At 35.5% G+C, this 22,097-nt stretch overlaps 2 protein-coding genes and 1 pseudogene across 4 annotated transcripts in view; all 3 read right to left on the reverse strand.

Annotated features, from left to right (window-relative positions):
• Positions 1–344: 344 nt before the first annotated feature.
• On the reverse strand, positions 345–4,403 carry LOC135757555 (uncharacterized). The gene is made up of 3 exons (XM_065272126.2): positions 4,034–4,403; positions 1,319–2,611; positions 345–1,177 (listed from the first exon to the last, which is right to left on the reverse strand). Exons 1-3 carry the CDS (start codon positions 4,131–4,133, stop codon positions 1,107–1,109), a joined length of 1,464 nt encoding a protein of 487 aa, XP_065128198.2. The 5' UTR covers positions 4,134–4,403; the 3' UTR covers positions 345–1,106.
• Positions 4,404–8,492: 4,089 nt separating this feature from the next.
• On the reverse strand, positions 8,493–9,368 carry LOC135729237 (glycosyltransferase family 92 protein ZK381.2-like; annotated as a pseudogene).
• A 1,437-nt stretch (positions 9,369–10,805) lies between these two features.
• ralgps1 (Ral GEF with PH domain and SH3 binding motif 1) overlaps positions 10,806–22,097 on the reverse strand; it is a 113,019-nt gene continuing 101,727 nt past the window's right edge. For 2 of the 3 annotated variants that reach the window (XM_065272117.2, XM_065272118.2), the window contains exons 12-21: positions 21,057–21,124; positions 16,825–16,951; positions 16,539–16,693; positions 16,232–16,280; positions 16,068–16,148; positions 15,812–15,917; positions 14,804–14,896; positions 13,634–13,739; positions 13,076–13,167; positions 10,807–12,921 (exon numbers count right to left, since the gene is read on the reverse strand). In XM_065272117.2, the coding sequence (XP_065128189.2) occupies positions 12,892–12,921; positions 13,076–13,167; positions 13,634–13,739; positions 14,804–14,896; positions 15,812–15,917; positions 16,068–16,148; positions 16,232–16,280; positions 16,539–16,693; positions 16,825–16,951; positions 21,057–21,124 (907 nt within the window). In that variant the 3' untranslated portion in view covers positions 10,807–12,891. Of the gene's footprint in view, positions 12,922–13,075; positions 13,168–13,633; positions 13,740–14,803; positions 14,897–15,811; positions 15,918–16,067; positions 16,149–16,231; positions 16,281–16,538; positions 16,694–16,824; positions 16,952–21,056; positions 21,125–22,097 lie in introns of all 3 variants that reach the window. The other variant, XM_065247284.2, reaches the window with a different exon arrangement.

Genomic DNA, 22,097 nt, shown 5'->3' on the forward strand with positions numbered 1-22,097 from the left:
CAAGTCATCTCAATTTGCTGTTTATATTTTAAGTTTATATTTAAGTGTACTAAATATATAAAATAATATTTTCAAATGACTTGCACTACCAATTTGATTAAACTTAAAGACATGTTATTTTTTTACAGTGTAGGTAATAAAAATGTACTTAATGAATAAACTAACAAGATTTAAACACTGCTACTGCTAAACTCAAAGTTTATCTCATTTCAGGGGTTTTCACTTTCACCGCCTTTCTGAAAGGGGCCACTAAACTTAAAAAGCAACAAATGCAACTGACAAGTGCTTGAAAAAATTATATTATGGTGTGATTTATAAACATATAACCTTCGCAACTTCACCGCTATTCTGCTTCACCTTTTTATTTACTTGGAACAATAAACAAAGTTTACAAGTTAAATACAAATATCAGTGTGACAATACAATACAATCAAGTCTCAAGAAAACTGACTGGTTTGTTTAAATTAAACGTAAAAAAAAGAAACTAACCTACCACTTACAACAGGTCCAGTCCCCACAGACTAACCCCATAATGCATTTAGTAAATCAGTTTTTAAAGAGCCTTAAAAACAGCCAAAGATTTTGCTGATTTAACAGGGGGCAGAAGGTCATTCCAAAGTTTAGAACTGACTTGGGAGAATTCTCTGTCACCTTTTTGTTTGTAATTTGTTCTTACAAATACAAGAAGGTTTTGGTTTTCCGATCTACGGTGGTGCTAATTGTGTAGGGCTTTAAAAACAAGAACCAAAATTTTTAAATTTACTCTGTACTGGATGGACAGCTTATTTAAGGATCTCAATAGAGGTCAGTTTTACTTAATCATTCTGGCTGCAACATTTTGTTTGTTTTGCAAGCATGCCAGTGCTTTGCTACTGTATCAATTCCAAGCTAGAGCGAATTACAATAGTTCTTTGTAAAGCGGAAATTGCTTACTCAATATCTCTGGCCAATAAAATGGTTTAGTTTTCGATAAAAGCCTTTACTTTACTTATTCATTTAGCTGACGCTTTTATCCAAAGCGACTTACAATTGCTATATATGTCAGAGGTCACACGCCTCTGGAGCAACTAAGGGTTAAGTGTCTTGCTCAGGGACACAATGATGTGTCACAGTGGATTCCAACCCGGGTCTCTCACACCAAAGGCGAGTGTCTTATCCACTGTGCCATCTCCACCCCCTTTGAAAAAGAAAAAGTTAAAAGTTGGATTTAACCACTGATTTTGTTTGCATGTCCATGTTTTAAGTCTATATCCAGAATGAAGCATAATAATTTTTTTAAAATACAATGATGTCAGCTGTAACTAAGGCGTTAACAAACCAGAAAGCTTCAGTGCATTGTCAACATTTGGTAGCAGTTCTTGTTCAAAGTCCCACAATCTTTTGTCCACATTCAGCTGATCTTTGGTAAGATGGCCCTGCAGTGGGACTCTCACATGTACAATCCTACAAACATCAAATGGGACACGGTAAGAACCTCCGAAGTGTTTTAAAGAGGAATGCACTGAGGTTTGCTCCTCCAACCTTGGATTAATAATCATCTTTGTGGGATTGAAAACATTTTTTCGGTCAGGTTCTCTGTAAATGTGCTCCATGATATTGATACCAGGAATTTTACTCCATTCTTGCCGTTTGAAGCGACCACTGTCATCAAACTGTGTTTTGGGGAATATGTGGTTCTCGATAAGAAACACACCCACACTTGGATATGCAGCTTGAAGGTTTTCCATAAGAGATGGTAAATTGTCATATTCATAAGGCATGATGATCTCATCGATGTCATTCAGGAGAACATACTTAGATTGATACATGTGTCTGTAAACGCACTCATTAAGTGTTGTCAACTGACCGTAGTAATGAAGGTCACCCTTGTGTTCCTGAAAATTCCAACCTGAAGATGGATTGAGAAACTTGTCAATTGGCCATGAAACAATCTCCAGTATTCCCTCTCTTTCATAATGCTTTAAAAGTTTTTCCAGGTCCGGTCCACAGCTAGTGTTATAGATGACCACTCGCTGAACGCCCAGAAGCTTGTACATCTCTATAGTTTGAGCAAACTGCAGCACATTGTTGTAGTCACCAAAAAGGTTGGAGATGCAAACTGTGAAGTTATACTTGAAGGTCTCACTCGTAACACGATTTCTTATTGGTATAAATTCTGTAGTATGATTGACTGAATCATTAGTTGAGATGAGGACATGTGTTGCATTCTGCAAGTGTTTACCTTTACAGATCACATCCGACACATGAAATGGGAACCCAAAATGGTCACTGTGTATTTGGACATCAGTCTCAACAGTTGTACAGTCATGTTCAGTATTGCAGTAAACGCAGTAAAGTGGCTGAAGACTTTCTCTGTGGATTATGCTGATGACTCGAATCGTCCCATCAATTCTGTGGTCGATGAATGCAGACACCATGAAGTGTTTTGAGTCTTTGATGGGCGTTATTGAATTTAAAGACACTGGGGTCTTCTGTTTATAATAAAATGAAGAAATCCGTATGAACTGAGGATGCCAGCTTGTGTAGGTCCATATCAGAATGACAATAACATTCATAAGAAATAATATTCCTAGTCCTTTCCATTTGAGGTTTTCCATGTGTCTTTTTATACCTATGGAGAGATGAGGAAGACATATCATAGTTATCAGGGGATTTTTCTAAACTGATTTATTTGTGTTCAGGGGGGCGTATTACATAAACTTTTTTTATCTTAGGTGTAAACTTAATTATTTTTTTGCAAATTCATATTACAGAAGCACATATTAAGTTGATTTATGACTCTCATCTTATCTCACCATATCTGATCTCATCTCTTGTAAGGAAATCGGCTATCAACTATTAGGTTTGTTACCAAGCAAAATATATGTTCTTTTATATTACAGTTGTGCAGAAAACATAATCATAGTCTCTGTTTTTTATTATTGTGTTAGCATCAATGTACATCATCTGGGAGTTACTGTTAAATGTAAACATTTAGCAAATGTGACTTACAAAAATGAGAAAACTATTCTTCCCAAGCTGGCTATAAGGGCTGTACTACATTTTAACATTGGATAGAGACATGAGAAGAGTCGAGTGTGTACTGTATTAATTTAATCCCATCAAGTGTTCACAGATAAGATGACTGTTGGTTAGACACTAGTGAGAACCATTGGATGTAAATAATGGGAGAGATGTATTGGCCATTTGTGAAGATAAAAAAGTCAAAAAATCAACTTTGCTGTTTTTCATCCTAAACATTGTTAGGATTGTCATTCTTCTGCGGGGCTGCTATCATAATTTGATTGTTATAGCTGGCTTTCATTTAAGTTTTCTGTGGGGTTACCCTATAAAGTTAAGATAGTTTTTAGGATGTTTTGTCAAGTAAGAATGCTTCAGAAATACCCATTTCCTAGCAGCAGTTAATATAAGATAATGTTATTCTGTAATAGCTTTTATCTTAAATGAGGTCCTAGGTGAAATGACAATGGTTACCAAACAGAAAAGATCTTAAAGATACAATTTTTTTTGTAACATGGCCCAGCAAACTAATGGGAACATAAAAAAATGGGAGCATTAAAAAAGGTTAAGGACAAATACAAGTAGAGACTTAGTGTAGAAATAAGGAAATATGGAGAATAATGAAATCATAGAAAACAGGAAATGTACAAAGTACACGGCATCAAAGACATAGAGATACAATTTTAGACCTGTTTTTAAACAACATGTAAATCACTATCATATTTACAGTTATATAGATCAAACAATTTGTAAAAATCATTTTAAAGATTGTAATAGCAAACTGTTCTACAAAGATAGCAAAGATCTTCTATAGGCTACTACACAATGCGAGAGAATAATTGAATAAAACGGTTACTTTCACTTTGAACAGCGAGCTCGTTCACCTTGGTGGCTATATTTAAAAGATTTATTCCCGTAATAAATATGATAAAATATACTGACAGTGCACAAACATCATATGATTTACAATATAATTCGGTTTAGGTTTTCTGAAAGAGATAAAAAACTACATAAAATAATAATAACAGCCTACCTTTAATAATGATGCACCACAAACTGGACTTTTGAAGGAGACCAAAGTCGTTTCGATAACAGGTTACAGGAGGTTTTCTCCCTCTATGAAACAGTTTCATTATCAGCCGTACTCGAGATACAGAATGTGCGTGCGCGCACGCCCATGCTTGCCTGAGCGTGATAACTATTTTGCACAATTATTGCTGCTCTGTATAATATAACATAGGCTAGTCTAGAGAGGGTCTAGTCTATAGGCAAAATATAGCCTGATTTATTTCAGTACACTACTGATTCTCATAATCTTGAAGGTTTTACAGAAAAGCGCTAGCTGGTACAATACACAGTAACATCTTTTGGTCAACTTCTTCAGTGGTGCAGTTCACACAGCAACCGTTACAATTTACAGAAAACATATAAAAAAGCATAGAAGTGTCAGACCCAACCCATTTCCTTTTAGCTCTGACGACTGACCGGACCAGGAAAAGCTTTTAAAGCATTATGAAAGAAATGGGATACTGGAGATTTCATGGCCAATACTTTTTATAATTATGAAATTAATTGTAAACATAAAAATAAAGCTGTTCACTCCGTATTTATCTTTGGTCTGTTTGTCCTCTCATTTCTTTTTTTATGTTTTTCCTTTTTACCCAATTCTGTCCGTCTTATCTTTTTGTTAGGACGTTTCTTCTTTTTGCATTCCATTGTATTTCTCTTTCCTTGTTTTTGTAGTTTTATAGGTTTATGCAGCGTATCCTTTGATATTTCTTATAGGCTTTTATTTTATTGATTAAAGTTATTTTTATATTTATAGTATTGACATTGTAAGCTTTGATAGGTTATCAAGCTTTAAAGTAAGAACTGATAATAAAGTAAAATGTTTTATTTCCCGATAAAATACCATTTTCAAAGAATGAATGTTGTCAACAGTGCCACCTGCAGGCCGGAACAGATACTGTAGTGTTTAACAACTTGACACATACAGTAAGACAAGTTTCACAGTTGCGTTGAGTGGGAAAAATAACGAAGCGTGTAATAGTAAAACAAACAGAAGTAATAATAAAATGAATAAATTTTATATTTTTTAACCTTAAACGTTTCAATCATTTACAGATCATCAGAGGTTTTTGACAAAGCATTGGGGCCCAAGCTACTGACAGAAAAAAAGATAATTTTAAATAAACCATATTTAAACACAGACCTATAAATAGTAAATTAATAACTAGTGATACAGGGGCGGTTCTAGACTCATTTTTTCTCTTTATTAATCTTAGTTCATATTAATTTAAGTATTACTAATACATTTTTAAAATCAAAATTTGTATCTGCTAAAAGTATTGAGTTGGTGGTAATTTTTAAGACATTTGGCCGGTTGGTTGTGCCTTTATCGAAAAATAATGCATACTGTTGAACATTTCTCAACTAGAATAAACAATTCAACAGGCCCATAGTTAATGCAATATCATGAACACTTGTACTAAAATTACTAACATTAAAAAATGCTATAATAAACATTTTACCTTTTGGTCATTGTTGGTTCATGTTAGTTAATACATTTAATAATGTTAACAAATACAACCTTTGTAAAGTGTTACCAATTATTTTTTTTCAAAAACTTCTCAGCATCTGTCATAGAACTGCCTATATTAGACGAAGTGAAAAAGACATACACTAAGTACAAAGTCCTGATTAGGCATGGGCTGGTTACCGGTTTCAAGGTATACCAAGGTTTTAATCAGTCAATGTTTCAAAACCACAAAAATGTTCTGTGATACCTTCTCCAAGGTATGAGCTGTGTTTATACAAAATTCATTAAATCATTAAGTCATGTGATTGTTTTGATGTTTACATTTTATATACATTACGAAAATATTATATATTTTTTTAAAGCATAATATAATTTAAAGGCTTTATTTTTACCTGGTATTTGAAAATAACACATTTTAGTGTTGCAATGGCAAAACCGTAACAGTGAAACCGTGATATTTTTGCTAAAGGTTATCATACCACCAGAATCTTATACCGGCCCATGCCTATAGTCCTAGGTTTTTTATACCGGCCCATGCCTAGTCCTAGAACAGTTTTTCCTAGGAAAATAATTACACTTAGCTCTAAAAACAAAATATTGCTGATATATATACTTACTACAAACAGGCAAAAAAAAGTTATAAAAACTTTTTATCTTTCATATGTGATCATTGAAATGGCAATTAGTTTGAAATGACAAGGTCACACCTCCTCACACGTGATGTCATTTTAAAGAGCAAAATGGTCACTTTTGGGAACAACAGGATTTAACAGGATGACATTCATAACATGGGAGATATCTGTATAAGGAAATCCACTACAGTGGTGCACAGTGTTGGGGCTAGTTACTCAAAAAAGTAATATATTACGTATTACATATTACTCTCAAAAATAGTAATGCCTTACTTTATTACTCCCTGGAGAACTAGTTATATTACTAGTTATATTTTTTTCTGGACAAGAATGTTTATTTGGGCAAGCCACGGCCAAGAAAATGCTGGCTTCCTTACCCACTACCGGGATGTGGGGCACACAGTGTTCGGAGAAACATTAAAGAGTGTGCACTTCACCGTCAAGTTATTTTCCTTACGTTGAACATAATAAAATATGACTGAAGCTCCACCCGTCGAAACTAGCTTTCTGTTGCTGGGAACCTTCCTCTGAAAAAGAGCTTGCCGTTGTTGACGCTTCCATTTTCCCGATCTGTCTTTGAGTCTGCCGCTCTGTGCTGCTGGCTGCCGGGTGTCGACCAATCAGTGATGGTAAATGATACCTCGTGCCAAACTTAGACCAATCACTGTTCCATTCACGCCCACCTCCCCTTTCCTTTTGTTCTCTGTGTTTTGTGCCTTGTGATGAAGGTGCTACTGGCGAATGTAACTCAAGTAACTAGCTCAGGAAAACTGTAATAATATTACCATTTTCAGACGGGTAATGCCTTACACTACTAGTTACTGAAAAAAGTAATATTATTACAGTAACTAGTTACTTTGTAACTAGTTACACCCAACACTGGTGGTGCATGGCTAGGTCTCATGATGTTTAAAGCATTTTAAAACGCAACACTCAGTTTTTTTATTTGTTGTGCCATTTTCAAAATATATCTACAGTTCACAGACATTACATTTCAATTTCACTTCTAGCATAAGACATTCTTCAGATAATCCTTAATTTAGGGGGTAGGGATGGTTAAAGGGAAATGAAACTGCTGTTTTAGTTGGATGAAGGGAACTGAAACAAATGTATGCGTTTGGTATTGTAAATTGGTAATAGTTTTACACAAGTTGGCTAAAAAAGGCTAAAAGACAATACAGAGAATTGTTTGCAAACAAAATGTGTCCAAAACAGTATGTATGTTTCTTACAATAACACATTGTATAACAACACATACACAAAGTAATGTGCTTTTTAGCCACAAAATATGGGCCCTTTAAAGAGCACCTATACGATTCACGTTTTAAAATTTCCTTTGGTGTGTAAGTGTGTTTAAGTACACGTTAACGATATGCAAAAGGTACATAACTCAAAGTAAACGATGACGCAAGTTATCGTCTCCAATGTAAATCTCTTTTCTTGTACTACAATAAACACACGGATTGTAGGCAACAGTTTACTTCCTGGGATTGGTGATGTAGTAAAGACCGACATTATCATAATTCCTCCTGCTTTGGACTCACAGCCTGTAAGTTAACTCCTGTTAGCAACCGAATCTTTTAGTTTTATTAGTTTCAAAACAACGTCTAATACCTTTCTGGAAAACCACCCATTATAATCCTTGTATAAAAGTATGTTTTATGGTTTATGCAATGTTTTTATTTACTCTTAATTGTACTTGTTTATATTTCCTTTAAGGGTGACTTGTAACATTCTGTCCAGGGACAACAGATAAAAATAGCCTTTGGCTAATTCTGGTGCATTTACAGAAATGTTTTATTAATGTCCCTGATACATGTATCAAAATTAAAAATATAGCTAAACTTATGCCATGACCAGCATTCACTGCAAAAATTCCTGTGAATTATTTTAAGACAATACACCAAGGGCTGAATGCCAGTTTATAATCTAACTTTTAAAACAAAATCTTTTTGTACACCATCAGAAAAAAGGTACAAAATGGTGATACCCTAAGGTTCTCTAAGGTTTTGTACCTTTAGGTATACTAAACATAATACTGCATATGTTACTGTATAGTGTACTAAGTAAGAGGTTTAATAAAAATAACCGAAGCTATAGTATGCTGTTTATTTTTTTCACAGCAGGGAGGTTACAGCTGCTTCATACTTGGGACATCTGGCTGTATTCAAGTGTTGGGAGGTCACCAACAAGCAGATAAACTTTACCTTCTTATCCCTGTTAATTTTTCTTTAAGCGAATTGTGGGAGGCACTGTTTTATACAAACATTTAAGAGCAATTTCAATTTAGTTTGTATTTACATAATAACTATACAAAAATGTCAGCTGGAAAGACTCACAATCCCTGAAAGTTTCAAAGTCTACAACATTTGGTACCAGTTCTCGCTGGAAGTCCCACAATCTTTTGTCCACATTCAGCTGAGCTTTGGTAAGATGGCCCTGCAGCGGTTTCTTCACATGTATAATCCTACAAATATCAAATGGGACACGGTAAAAAATCTCCAAAATGTTTTAAAGAGGAATGCACTGAGGTTTGCTCCTCCAACCTTGGATTAACACTCATTTTTGTGGGATTAAAAAATATTTTTTTCGGTCAGGTTCTCTATAACTGTGCTCCATGATATTGATACCAATTTTACTCCATTCTTGCCGTTTGAAGCGATCACTGTCATCAAACTGTGTATTGGAGAACATGTGGTTCTCAATAGAAAACAAACCCACATTGGTATGTGCAGCTTGAAGGTTTTCCATAAGAGATGGTAAATTGTCATATTTGTAAGGCATGATGATCTCATCGATGTCATTCAGAAGAACATACTTAGATTGATACATCTGTCTGTAAACGCATTCATTGAGTGTTGTTAACTGACCGTAGTAATGAAGGTCACCCTTGTGTTCCTGAAAATAACAACCTGAAGATGGATTGAGAAACTTGTCATTTAGCCATGAAACAATCTCAAGTGTCCCCTCTCTTTCATAATGCTTTAAAAGTTTTTTCAGGCCCGGTCCACAGCTAGTGTTATAGATGACCACTCGCTGAACGCCCAGAAGCTTTTACATCTCTATAGTTTGATGGGCGTTATTGAATTTAAAGAATCTGGGATTGTTTGCTTATTATTTGTTAGATACAATCTTATGTAAAAAAATATGACTGTACGTATGCCAAAATCAACATACCGGTAACACTGACAATACATGATAAAATAAGAAATGTTTTGAGTCTGTATTTTTTCATTTGCCCTTTAGGTCCTGTGGGGAAAAGAAAGAGAAATTAAAAAAGTATGCAAATAATTTGCAATGTCAAATGTATATTGTCATAACTTTAGGCATTATTTAGTATCAAGATAACTTGCAATTATGAAATAAAAATTTGATTTAATAATTGCAAGTTATCTTGATACTAAATAATTTTATCATTATATTAACAAAAACTTTAAAGCAGCAAATCTAACCATCAAGATAACTTGCAATTATTAAATAAAAATTTTATTATGTTGTTGCACAAGAGAGACGTTTTTTAAAATACTTATTATGAACATGCAGTTTATCTCATTTGTAGTCTTGATATTATTTCAAATTGTTTGGTTACATTATATTATAATTATTATTATTAAACATGATCAGTAATGGCACCATTTCCAGACTATATTGAAAACTATTGCACATTTTCAACTGCTTTCGATTGCTTTACAAAGAATCCTGTCAATCATTTTTGATTGTGGGGTTATACCGTGGGGCATGTTTGTTCTTTTAAAAGTGTTCACTCTCTGTAGACCGCATTTTGGAGCAGTTTGCTGTCAACTGCCACAAGATGGAGCTGCTGCTCGTTTGCCTGCTTCTTTCACCCCTTTTTAGACCAAGGATCACTTAATGTATGAAGAGGAGGAGAAAGGACCCCCAAATACACGTATCAAATTATATTTAAAAATGGGTAAAGAGGCAGGACGTGGGTGAAGTAGAGGTGGCTGGTTCCTAAAACCGCGCCTGCCTAGCTCGATGGTAGTGACAGCAGTGGCAGTTCATCTATCAAGTGGTCACGCCCTAATTCTTTTTAACTTTAAGGCTTAATATAATTTAAACAGATGAGTTAATATTATACACATATTATTTTCTGCTGTGAAGTTGGGCATGTTAACATGAATCCAGGTGTGCCTGACCTCAGTAGTCACCACAACAATAATCAGACACACCTGGATTAATCAGTTTGTCCAATAATGGAAGACAGGAAACAAGGAGCTGGCTGAAGTTCAGGAAGTAGTGCAGCTGGGCATAAAGCCTATTGACTCCCTTTTGAAGCCAGCCTCTAGCAGCCAATCAACGAATTTGCAGTTTAAGTCACAATTTGCAGTTTAAGTCACTTCCATATTGGCTTCACTAGAGAGATCGGAAGGTTGCCCCTCGGAGGCCCCCCAGTGATACCACCACAAACTGTGAAATAATGATACAAAATATAACCACTAGCTGAAATTACAAAAATGTCTCTGTTTGTACAAACCGATACACGTTTCAGTTTCAGAGAACTTGGGAAGAGAGAAATTGGAAATTTTACAAAACTTCGTTTGCACCTTGATCATCACTTTATTTAATTCATAAAGCATTAAAATCAAAGTTAATTTGACATACATTTCACAAATATTACACTTTCGTGGAAGAAGTCTAATTTCTACACCTTACAAACATGTGTCATTGATAAATGCTGGGCTTTACAATTTATACAGGCTTTTTGTTGTATTTCATAAAATAAATAAATAAATAAGCTGAATAATAATTTAAATTATGTGAACACTGAACTACATCGCAGAGCTTCAGTGGTTTTCCAAAGATCACATTAAGAAAAAAAGTTAATTCTGATGTACCTCCACTTGTTAAGTCGTGACAAAACATACCGTGTCCAAGCCTCCAATGATTTCAATAGAGACAACAATCTAAACATTCAGACTTAACAAGGACCCGGAAGCGGTGTTGTGTGACGTCAGACTTATATTGACCCCATGTACAATCCTTCACATTTCCCAGGAATTTCACATTTTAATTTGAATACATACATATCTGGCCATGCTCTAAGCAGGGATGTAAGAAATAAAGTTTCACAAGCTTAATTCACTCCAGGTAATGTGCTCGTGAAAAAAAATCATCTGTATATTACCCAAAAGAAAATGAGGAGAGTTGTGACATTAATACAATGCACCTGGGTTTTTTCTTGTCTTTCCATTAGGCAGATACACATTGTGTGCCTATGCTTGTCATTATGCTGCAGGGTTAGACTGTCTTCCACCTTAACATCTAACATGAACTGAATATAATTCTACAATTGTCAATCGATTTTACACATTTCTACAAACTTTGGTCAATGCTTACAAATGATCAACACACCCTTCAAAACTGACTTTATTTTTTCAAACCAGTGTGCATAACACCGCACTGGTTTCAGCCAATGCATCTAACAAAAGCATTCAAACTGCTGTTTATTGTATATGTTTGCAATAGAACTATATTAGAAAAAATAAGTATTAAAGTTTTTAAATGAATATCTTTCTATTTTGTTTTTGCATTTTGTCCATATGGGCTATAATAAGAGCCAACACACATGAAGTCTTCTTTAAAATGGCAAGACTTGGCATGCATGTGTCTCAGTTGGAGAGGTCAGAGGTCATAGGCGACAGCGGTCAAATCTATTCAGCGGTCATCTCTGAAAGAAAACAGTACTGTACACCTGGATACAGTTATAATAGATGCAGGTATGGTGGAATGATTAAAATGTGGACACATACCTTTAGTAACAAGAAAATAAAGCTTTATCAGGTCCTTCAGTTTCTGTAAACATCACAGTCTGAATCATGCTAGATGTTATGGTATGTGACACTATAAAGATGTCCTTAGTGACCAGCCACACTGACCAATGAAGACAGCCATAAGTGATGACACTTGATCTTTCTCTCTGCTTTATCTGAGACCATCAACCTTATAGAAATGTGCAAAATCGACTGAGCAAAACTATAACAATACAAAAGTTGTCACATTATGTTGGCACTTAATCACATGGAAACATCAAGTAGATGATGCTATTTTATACACATTATTTACAACATATTTCACACATATCTTCAGTTTTTTTACGGTAAGACTGAATTTCAGACAGACATCAGCTGTGTGACTCCAATGTCGCTTTTCCATTGTGTAGTACGATGTGGCTGTTTACTTTGGCTCGATCTGCTTTTCAATGGTAGTTTAGTGCCGCTACAGAGTGGGTGGGATTATAGACTTATTGTTACAGATGCTCCGCCTCTACTGACGTGACATCATAAATGCGATCCAAACAAAAGCTCAACACTGGAGCAACGAAGCCCAATCAGTGATCTGCAGTGTACACGTCATGTTTTAGTATGAGTACGGCTCGCTTGGAACCTCAACCTGGGTGGAACTAAAAAAAATTATCAGGTACTAGGTACTGTACACAAAGAAAATGAGTTGTACCAAGCTGTCCTATCCAATGGAAAAGCGCCATAAATTAATTTCGGATTTTTGCAATTTATACAGCTTTCGGAGACACAGTTTTAGCTGTATAGGTCCGCTTACATGGAGGCTGAGGTGCCCAAAACGCAATTTCATTCTCCGAAATGTAAAAATATCATCACCCTTTGGCTACAGATCAAAAATCTTTCACATTTTGTAGGTATTCACATCTTTCAATTCCGCTGGTTTGTTTTCTACTTTCCAAGACTATTCAAAAGACATGAGGTTTGCTGGTATCTGTGGAAAACAAGATGATGGATACTGTATTCCTGCGCTTGGTTCGTTGTAAGCATTTTTGCAGATGTTATTCTATAAAATGACTTACAAATTAAAAACATCTTTATACAGGACCTATTGATTATAATATTACATTTCGTGTTGAGATACTTACCTGTGGTTTTGTACTTCTGCAAGCCTCGGCCAGATGTTTGTGCCAGATAACTGCAGAGAAACGTGATCCAGTCTGGAACTTGTAAACATTGCCTGGATCCACAAATGAAAACAAATTATCTTCCTTGACCTTATTCAAATTAAGTTTTGAGACATAGGAAAACTAAAGCACATGTTTGTCAAACACAATTAACACGGCTAATTTTAAGAATGTTGACTACTATTTGATTTAAGCAAATCTGGACACGGCCATTTTTTCATAAAACACGTTTCGCTGCAATGGCTTTATCTTACAGTAATTTGTATTAGCTGTAAAAGTTTCCTCTGCAATACTGAAGTGTGCATGTCATTTTAATACAATCTGATTGACTTGCGCTTAGATTAAAAACGCATTTTCATGCAACATAAAGCAAAAGAAGAGTCGTAAATAATAAGATGACCCATGATTTGCAGTTTTACAAGGCAGATGCATAACTAATAAATTAAACCAATAATACTTTACATAATGTGTCATATATCAGTGCATCGCTGTGAAACATTAAACAGGACATTGCCGTACCTCTTTCAGGATCAGTGAGCTGGAAAATGTTTGGATGTTCAGGGTTGTCGGGCAGTGCCACCATCCAACCTGTGGGTGTGATTTTTTTACATGGCCTGGATTTGTACTTCAAGACAAAAAGACAATTTCAAAGAGATATATAATACAGTAGATGAACTTTGGCAGCCCTAAATGTAAGAAAAAAAGTGAAATGTGATATTTCCAAATTTAATTGGACCACACAATGCTTGCTTAGCCATGACCTTTCGCTGGGTGTTTATTATTTGTGTACTATCTGTGGAAGTTTGGTAACTTCAGTCTAAACGTTTGCAGTCATTTGCAGTTAATGTTCCTCACCCTACTAGCTAAATTCAAAGACAGTGGATATGATGTCACATTACTTAAAACTAATGCTGGGTACACACCAAAAGATTTTTTATATCTTATAAGATTTTCAAAATGTGATAAACCACAAACATGAGGATAAAAAATCCTAGATTTAATCGTTTTGCTCCTATAGTGTGTGGTGTGCCATGATGTGTCAAAGACAGCACACCATGCACAAAATTTTCGACTGTGAACTCAGGATATCTCGCAAGACTTCAGAAAAAGTATGGCGGGCGATATGCAGGAAGAAATTTCAATGATAGTGTTTGGAATGATTTTCACAGAAAATTCAAGGAATATAAAGAAAAGAGATTGGGTGACGTCGTGGAAACAGGGGGAACATGGTCTGTATTTTTTTTCCTTAACTTTGCATTAACTTTACTTTATGCTGTGCCATGACTGCTTCCGTCTTCCGTCATCTTGCTTTCTGATTGGATATTGTTTCGTTTCACGTGATGATCTCAAGAGTGTTTGTCCTCGAAGTTCCCCCCACACACCAGAATTTCTGATCGTAAATATTAAACATGTTTCATGATTGGGGCGGCTCCGACGTTCTTCCGATCAGGTTCGGACACTATTAACACACCTCACACCAAGGAAAAATCTGATAAAATAATCTGTAGAACCATCAAGATAATCTGGATTTAGCTAGGATTGTCGGAAGGGGGGAAATCGGCCCAAAATCATCCCGATTATCTTTTGGTGTGTACCCAGCATAACCAAAACCCAGGCATGAGCTCAATGGCACCTCATACGCTAAGTAAAACACTGTTTTTCTCATTGAATTAATAATGAATTACTTACATGTCTTCGTTCATTTGCTCTTAGTGCTTTAGAACCAAAATAGATGAGAATAGAGCCAGACAACACAATCCAGTATCGCCTCCATGATGAGAGCTGCCAAACAAAACAGACAAAAATGTAAAAAAGTGTTTTAAGTATTAAACATTTTCATTTTATTTAACCAATTAGAACCATTGGGTCATATAATAATTTATTTAATTTAATGTCTAAACAGGACATTTCTTTTCATTCTTCCATGTTACCCCAGAATATAATTTAATCTAATTTATTAACAATGACACGAAAAATAATAATTTCTCAGTGTTTTCCTCAAAGGGGACAGAGAATGAAAAACCATTTTTACCTTGTCTTTGTTGACTAATGGTAGTCTACCCGCATTCACGAACATACAAAAAGTGCTAGACATGCTAAACATCTCAGTCTCATAGAAATTCCTCTTTTCGAAATGTCAGCCAGAAAACAGCCCAATCTGAAAAACTGATGCTTATGACATCACAGGCATCTAACTGCCACTCCACTTTAAAATAATTGGCTACATTTTTTGAGTGGCAGCAAAGTCAGCCAATCAGTAATGAGATTGCCAGTTAAGCCAGTAGGGGGAGTCGAATAGGTGCGAAACCACTTGTTTAAAATCCCCCACCCTAATAGAGCTATCTGAGAGGGGTTTTTAGGAAGCTTCTAAGGCATTACAGACCCAAACAAAAAAAATTTGTTTACATGTCACATCACAGAACAAGGATAAATACCCCGTTCAATCATTCTATGTCACCTTTAAATTCCAAAGCGTTTCAGTTAACCTGTGCAATCAAGCCCATGAGGTGAAACACATAATTTTTACAATTCATCTGGGAATATAATTAAACTAAGAATGATGAAACAATCGTATTTGAGGCTCACGATATGCCATTACTATGTACAGAACTATTTTTATTTATCTATGCCTAGGTAAATACAGTTTTACATCTTACAACACCTTTAAATATACAGAAAAACTGGCCGCACACTTACAGTTGGTTTTTTGCCCCCCTTCATCAGTGTCTTCCTTCGTAATGGCCCTTCGATGGTTATACTGCTCAGAGAACTGCATTCATAGCTGGACACAGCCCCAGAGGTACTGATGAAAATTAATTTATAATTATTTGCTTTGAATATGAGTTACCCCAAACATCCTCCAAACATATAATTCAACACAAACCACAAAGTTTTATACAATAACAGTTCAATGACATCAAATTCATTGCCATGTACTCAAACATCAGCTTACCTGTAAACATAACTTCTGCTTCTAGGGGACCTACAGACTGGGACTCGCCAGTTTGGACCGAGTGTTGCGTACATACGACCTCTGAAATAAGTTCAGAAGGGATAATGTGTTTTTCATTTGCATTCAGAAACGATTAATAGAAAAATACAAAAGTGATGTCTCACCTTTCAACAGTACTCGATAATTCATCACTAAATGAACTTTCTCTACTGCCTGCAACAGAGAAATGATGAAAGTCAATAAACAGCTTTCTTTTTCAAAGTCAAGGGTTGAAAGAATATTCCAGAAAACTCTATTAATGCAAATAAACTCTGAAACACGAAAATTAATGTGAAGTTGCAAAAGGCAATTACCCAGTGCAAACATACTTAAATACTGCTGCCATCTAGTGGTGAAAACACTCAAGGGACACATGAGGGATTTGGTCTGTTTATAAGAGTGTACTTTACACAAATGACAAAACCGAATTACCCAGAGAAATGCCATTGGTGAAGACTGAATCATGGGTGTGGTTTCTGACAGGACTGTGTGATTCCAAGAAACTATCGTCCAACAGATGTCGAGCCTTTTCTTTGGCTGGGAAAGTTGCACTTTTACTCTCCGCCACACCAAACTGGCACATCATACTCAAAAGAGAAAAAGAAAATTCAAGTTTGTTTGTTGTTTTTAATTCCTTTACTTGGGACTGGCACGGTGACCAGTGTTTATGTCATAACACATATGGTACTGTTTTAATGTATTATAGCATGATACTAACTTATTCCCCAAGCTGTGGCTCTTCCTGTGACGGGCAGGAGGAGGGGTGGGGATATAGGCTACCACTGAGGTATCAGGACAGGTCGGCCGGCGGTTATATCTCACTGAAGCGGACACTTCGGAGGGACCTGTACAAACACACATGCACACACATTTACCTTACATTTAGCAGATGCTTTTATCCAAAGTGTCTCACAAATGAGGTAACAAGGAAGCAAGTTAAATCTATATATATGGAAAGAGTAGAATTGGAAATAATAGGAGAAATAGATGTTTAGAATTGCTATATTGACGGAAGGGATTTATATTTTTTAAATGCACACAAAAGTTTAATCATGTCATATGTGATTCTGTTAATTAGTACATAAACTCCTATAAATATTTAGTCATGTTTATATTAAAGTGTCCATACTTATTACATATAGGCAGAAATAGCTTTTTCAAGTTTTTTTTTTGTTCTGTTCACAACAAACATCCATAAAAAGCTTTGGACCAAGCTCTGGCTCTCAATTGAAACAATTGAAATAGTGCCATAGTTTCACAGTTAAAATAAGAAAAATCTATTTTATAATCTAGCCACAATATTACTGGCCTGGTAAAAAAATTGAGACTTCTTTCTCTAGTAAAAACATTTCCTGCTGTCTTATGTTCATGGCCTTTCCAGAATAAAACGAAACCATAGAAGTTTAAGTGGCAATGCTGGAAATAGTTTTTATTTATTATTAGGACTGCGCTAATCGTGACATTCCCTACTGTCTTTAAAAGCAGTTTAATAGGTCCCATAGTGTACAAGAAGAGCTCGAGATTAAATATAAATCGGAAGTTGCTTTGAATGCTGCCAGGAGAGGTTGTGTCATTAGAAACCTGCACAACAGTAGATATCTGGGTCAAGAAAACATTTGTTTTCCTTTGAAATATGCCTTTTTAGTGGGGCTGGGCATAGATTAATCTCATACAAAATAAAAGTATTTTTTTGCATAATATATGAGTTTGTGCTGTGTACTGTATAAATATTATGTATATTTAATCACACACACAAACATATATATACATTTAAGAATTTTTTTATTTATATATCGTTTTTTATTTATATATAATATAGAATTTATAAAAATAGAAATAAATATATATAAACATGTAAATGTTTCTTAAATACATACATAAATGTGTGTGTATTTATATAAACATAATAATTACACACAACACAAACTCATATGTTATGCAATAAATTACTTTTATTTTGTAGGATATTAATCTAGATTAATCTATGCCCAGCATTACTTTTTAGTATTAATTATATTAGACAAAGTGTGTTTTTCATTGTTTATGCCATTAATCATAGAAATTAATTAAAACATTTATAAATGCTTGAATGTAATTAGAAATTCCCAGCAGATGCTTTAGAGCCCTATCATATTCCTGGCGCAATGAAGCATGTCGCAAGTGTTTTTTGCTAGTTTCAGCCCAACGCAGTTATCATTTTCACGTCCAGCGCAACATTGTTTAAATGGCACATTCATTTGCACCCATTTCTGCACCCATGGGTGTGCTGGTCTGAAAACAAGGTGTGTTCAGGCACATTGTTGGCACGTTTCTATTTTGAGACAACTAAAATAAACTACTAAAATATACCAACTAAAACCTGGTTTAAAGTCTAAAGTCAATGGCACAATATTATTTTGGGTTATTTAAAGAGTCTGTTAATAATATGCGCCTATAAACAGGACAACAATGCAAGCAGACATGGACATGCAGCAGCCCACAAACATTTTTCAATATGAAAAATTTAAGTATTAAAATGTAAAAGATTTTTATGGTGTCTCTTGGACATAAATGAGAACAGATTACAGGACTTTAGAAGGTGTGAAGAGCTGTTTCATCTGTAGCCTGGTAAGATGATTTTTTGCTTTAAAAAGTGCAAATATTGGATTTACTTTGAAATGTTTTTTTCTATGGATTTATTGTATGTGTTGACTTTGTACCTCTGAATATGATGAGATGAGAACCGTAGTAGGCCTAATATAACCTTTACAGTGATCATGCATCATACTTTTTTTACTTATTAATCTATGACTGAAATAGTGACTTTTTAAGACAACCAAAGCTTTAATTACACAAATAATTATTTCAATTAATAAAACACAATTTTTTTAACACAAATCTTAAACTGGTGGTCTTCTTCCTCTGCTTACAGTTTTTCCACTAACAAACTCCGCCATGTAAAAAAGGAATCGGCATGGCGCAAGCACAACTGGCTTTAAAGAGGATGGGAGATGAGACTCTCATTGGTTTATTGCACATTACGCCCAAAACAGACCCATTACGGAAATAGGAACAAACCCTTTTAGACTGTGGGCCAGGCGCATAGACCATATATTTCCCGTCATTAAACTAGCAAAATTGAATTTGGACACGGCTTAAGTGCACTTGCGTCGTGCCTTTTAGACCATGCACTTAAATCGTTAAAGTAGGGCCCTTAATGTGATTTAATCATGTATTATCACATCATTTACTCATTTGTGAGAATAAATAGTGATGTCTTCACTCAGCAGAACATTAAATCCATATCTCAATATTCTTTTATCAATTGTCACACTTCTACCACAGCTGTTAAAGTCATAAAATCCTTAATTCAATTCAATTTCCAGCTCAACCATCTGATAGGAAACAATGGATGTAGTTTGTTGTGTGAGTTAGCAGCAGAGTTGTCCAAGTTTGTCATGAGTCGTTGGCGGTAAGTGAAACTACATAAAATGTCTGTCTTTTGTTGGCAATCGTAAGAACATATAATGTAAAGGGCATGAACGTGTAGGAAATTATACACTGTCAAGCAATAGTGAGATTAGGGATGCACCAAATCCAGGATTCAGATTCGGCCGAATACTGGGCTTTTTGACGGGGTTCGGGTTTGGCTGAATCTTAGATTTTTCCACCGAACCGAACCCTAGGCTTGAGCTACGCTGGCCGACGTCACGCGGCCGTTTATTACACACATCGGGTGCTGACGTGGAGATAAGCATTTTTTTTCTGTGAGCCTTAGGGGCGGTTCACATTTCGTGGACGCACCTGGAAAAAACTAGCGCATCACACCGCATCACTTTCATTATGCATAGGCTTATGGTAATTGTCAAAATAGTTTTTCCCACTTGTCATCCTGGCATCCTTTTTTTTACAGTTAAAATCAAACAAAATGAAAAATACACTGCTGTGGACGTTGTTTACTTCATTAATGTGTTTTACTGGGTAAATTGAATAAGGATGCGAGTCGGTATTCGGTTTCGGATTCGAATCTTAAACAGTGGATTCGGTATTCGGCCAAACCCAAAAAATCTGGATTCGGTGCATCCCTAAGTGAGATAATATTTTGTGCGTGTTGCTTGCTCGCAACTCTCTCTGCTGCTGGTACACCTCCAGGAGCTCCGGTTTTTCCAGGAAAGTAGTTGTACAGCTGATCTGTATAAATCTGATAAAACTAAAGACTCTTCGGATATATGAAGGATGTAATACTATAGGTACTTAAGATTAGCATGAGATAAGCAGCAACAGCTTATATTATGTGAGCTTTAACTTTTCACTTTTCTGCAGGACTAAACTTGTGCATTCATTGCTCCTATAGAGCACAAAAATGACATATTGGTATATTCTTCAAATATGTAGTTGTGTTCCACTGAAGGAAGTCACTTACATATCTGACAGATGTATTTAGGACCTTGGGGCTGCTTGTAATAATCTACCAATTGAACTGTAGACTCTTAAAAAATACTGGGTTATTTTCAACCCTGTGTTGGGTCAAATATAAACATTTTCTGGGTTAATTTAACCGACTGGGTTCAACCTATTTTTGACCCTTGCTGGGTTGAAAGTAACTCAGCATTTTTTAGAGGGTAAGAACCAATATGAGTCATATGGGCTTAAAAAGAGTTAAACCTACTGCCCACAAGAGGTCCAAAACAAAGTTACTAAAGACTCCAAAACCACTTTAATGGTGGCAGGTGGTTCCTATCAGACAGACTGAGAGCAATAAAGCTCATGGAAGAAGTTTCTTCTGTTTAAACAAGCGTCTGTGGGGCTTATCTATAACACCCTTAAAGTACTAAGGTTACACAGGTCTCACTTTTTCATTGCCCCACCAACACACACATCTGTGAAATCCCTCCAACTAAGTTTTTAGCCGAATTACTCATGATCCTATTTTCCACTGGTTAACACGGAAGATTAGAGATCAGCCTTTACCTCCAAGATCTTCTTTGGAGGACACCAGACGAGGTGAGCTGTTCCCAGGTTCAATCTTCAAAGATAGTCTGAAGGGAATAAAAACAAACAAAAAGTGAAAGTTGCGAATTGCCTTTATACAGTACAAAATATGCACTATATTTACTTATATTCTCTATTGCAGGGGTCTCCGACCTTTTTGTTAGCAAGAGCTATCACACTGGATAAACAATATTATCTACTCAAAATGTTTTTGTTATAATATTATATTATTTTACTTGTTGATATGTTTTAGTATTGTTTAAAATGTTAACCTACGCAAACCAAGCCAAGCTAATATAAATAATTTGTAATAAATAAATATTACAAATGAGACTATTAATAGAATGTGCTTTGGCGAGCACCTCACAGACTTTGTGAGGGGAGCATGTTGGAGACCCCTGCTCTATTGACTACTGTAAAAGTAGTGCCAAATGACAGGATTTGCTGTAAGTGTGGCCTAATTATTTTAAGACTATCGCAAGATCAGTGAGGAACCAGAGCTGTAGTTTTCCAACCTCAGAGAGGTCCAGACGATGATGTCAGGTTCCCAGATGAAAATTATTACCAGTTTTTACCCTGCTTTCCTTTCACATCCACCAAACCGTGAAGATGCAGGATTGCCAGAGTGTCCTGGAAGCCCTAATCCCTGTCTTAATAGCAGAATGACATTGTATGATGGCTTTATAATCTGGTAATGAGTAGGTTTTCGTAGGGGGTAACTTGGCTATGAAAACTCTTTTTTCATGTATAACTATTTACCACCTGGCATTCATTTAGTGGCCAACACTGTATTTTAAAACAGCTCATATTTAAGAACCAAATTTAAGACAGTCAGATCACGTAAAAGCCCTTTATTTACACCTTAACTAAACAGTGTGCGCCTTTGATATAAACTACAGTATATCTTCACAACCCATTTCTTTTGTGCACAGAACACCATACAACATCTATGTAAACAATAAGTTCCTGCATGACCTAGATTTAGCCGAGATGTGTTTCATCTGCTTTAAAAAGTAAACC

Source organism: Paramisgurnus dabryanus, chromosome 11, assembly GCF_030506205.2.
Source record: "Paramisgurnus dabryanus chromosome 11, PD_genome_1.1, whole genome shotgun sequence".
Lineage (NCBI taxonomy): Eukaryota > Metazoa > Chordata > Actinopteri > Cypriniformes > Cobitidae > Paramisgurnus > Paramisgurnus dabryanus.

Bases quoted from the DNA above. Each gene is read 5' to 3' on its own strand.
- LOC135757555 (XM_065272126.2), bottom strand. From the start codon at position 4,133: ATGAAACTGTTTCATAGAGGGAGAAAACCTCCTGTAACCTGTTATCGA. The intron at 2,612-4,033 runs GTAGGCTGTTAT...ATCTCTCCATAG, and splicing joins GTGGTGCATCATTATTAAAG to GTATAAAAAGACACATGGAA. The intron at 1,178-1,318 runs GTTTGTTAACGC...TCTTTTTCAAAG, and splicing joins CAATGCACTGAAGCTTTCTG to GGGGTGGAGATGGCACAGTG.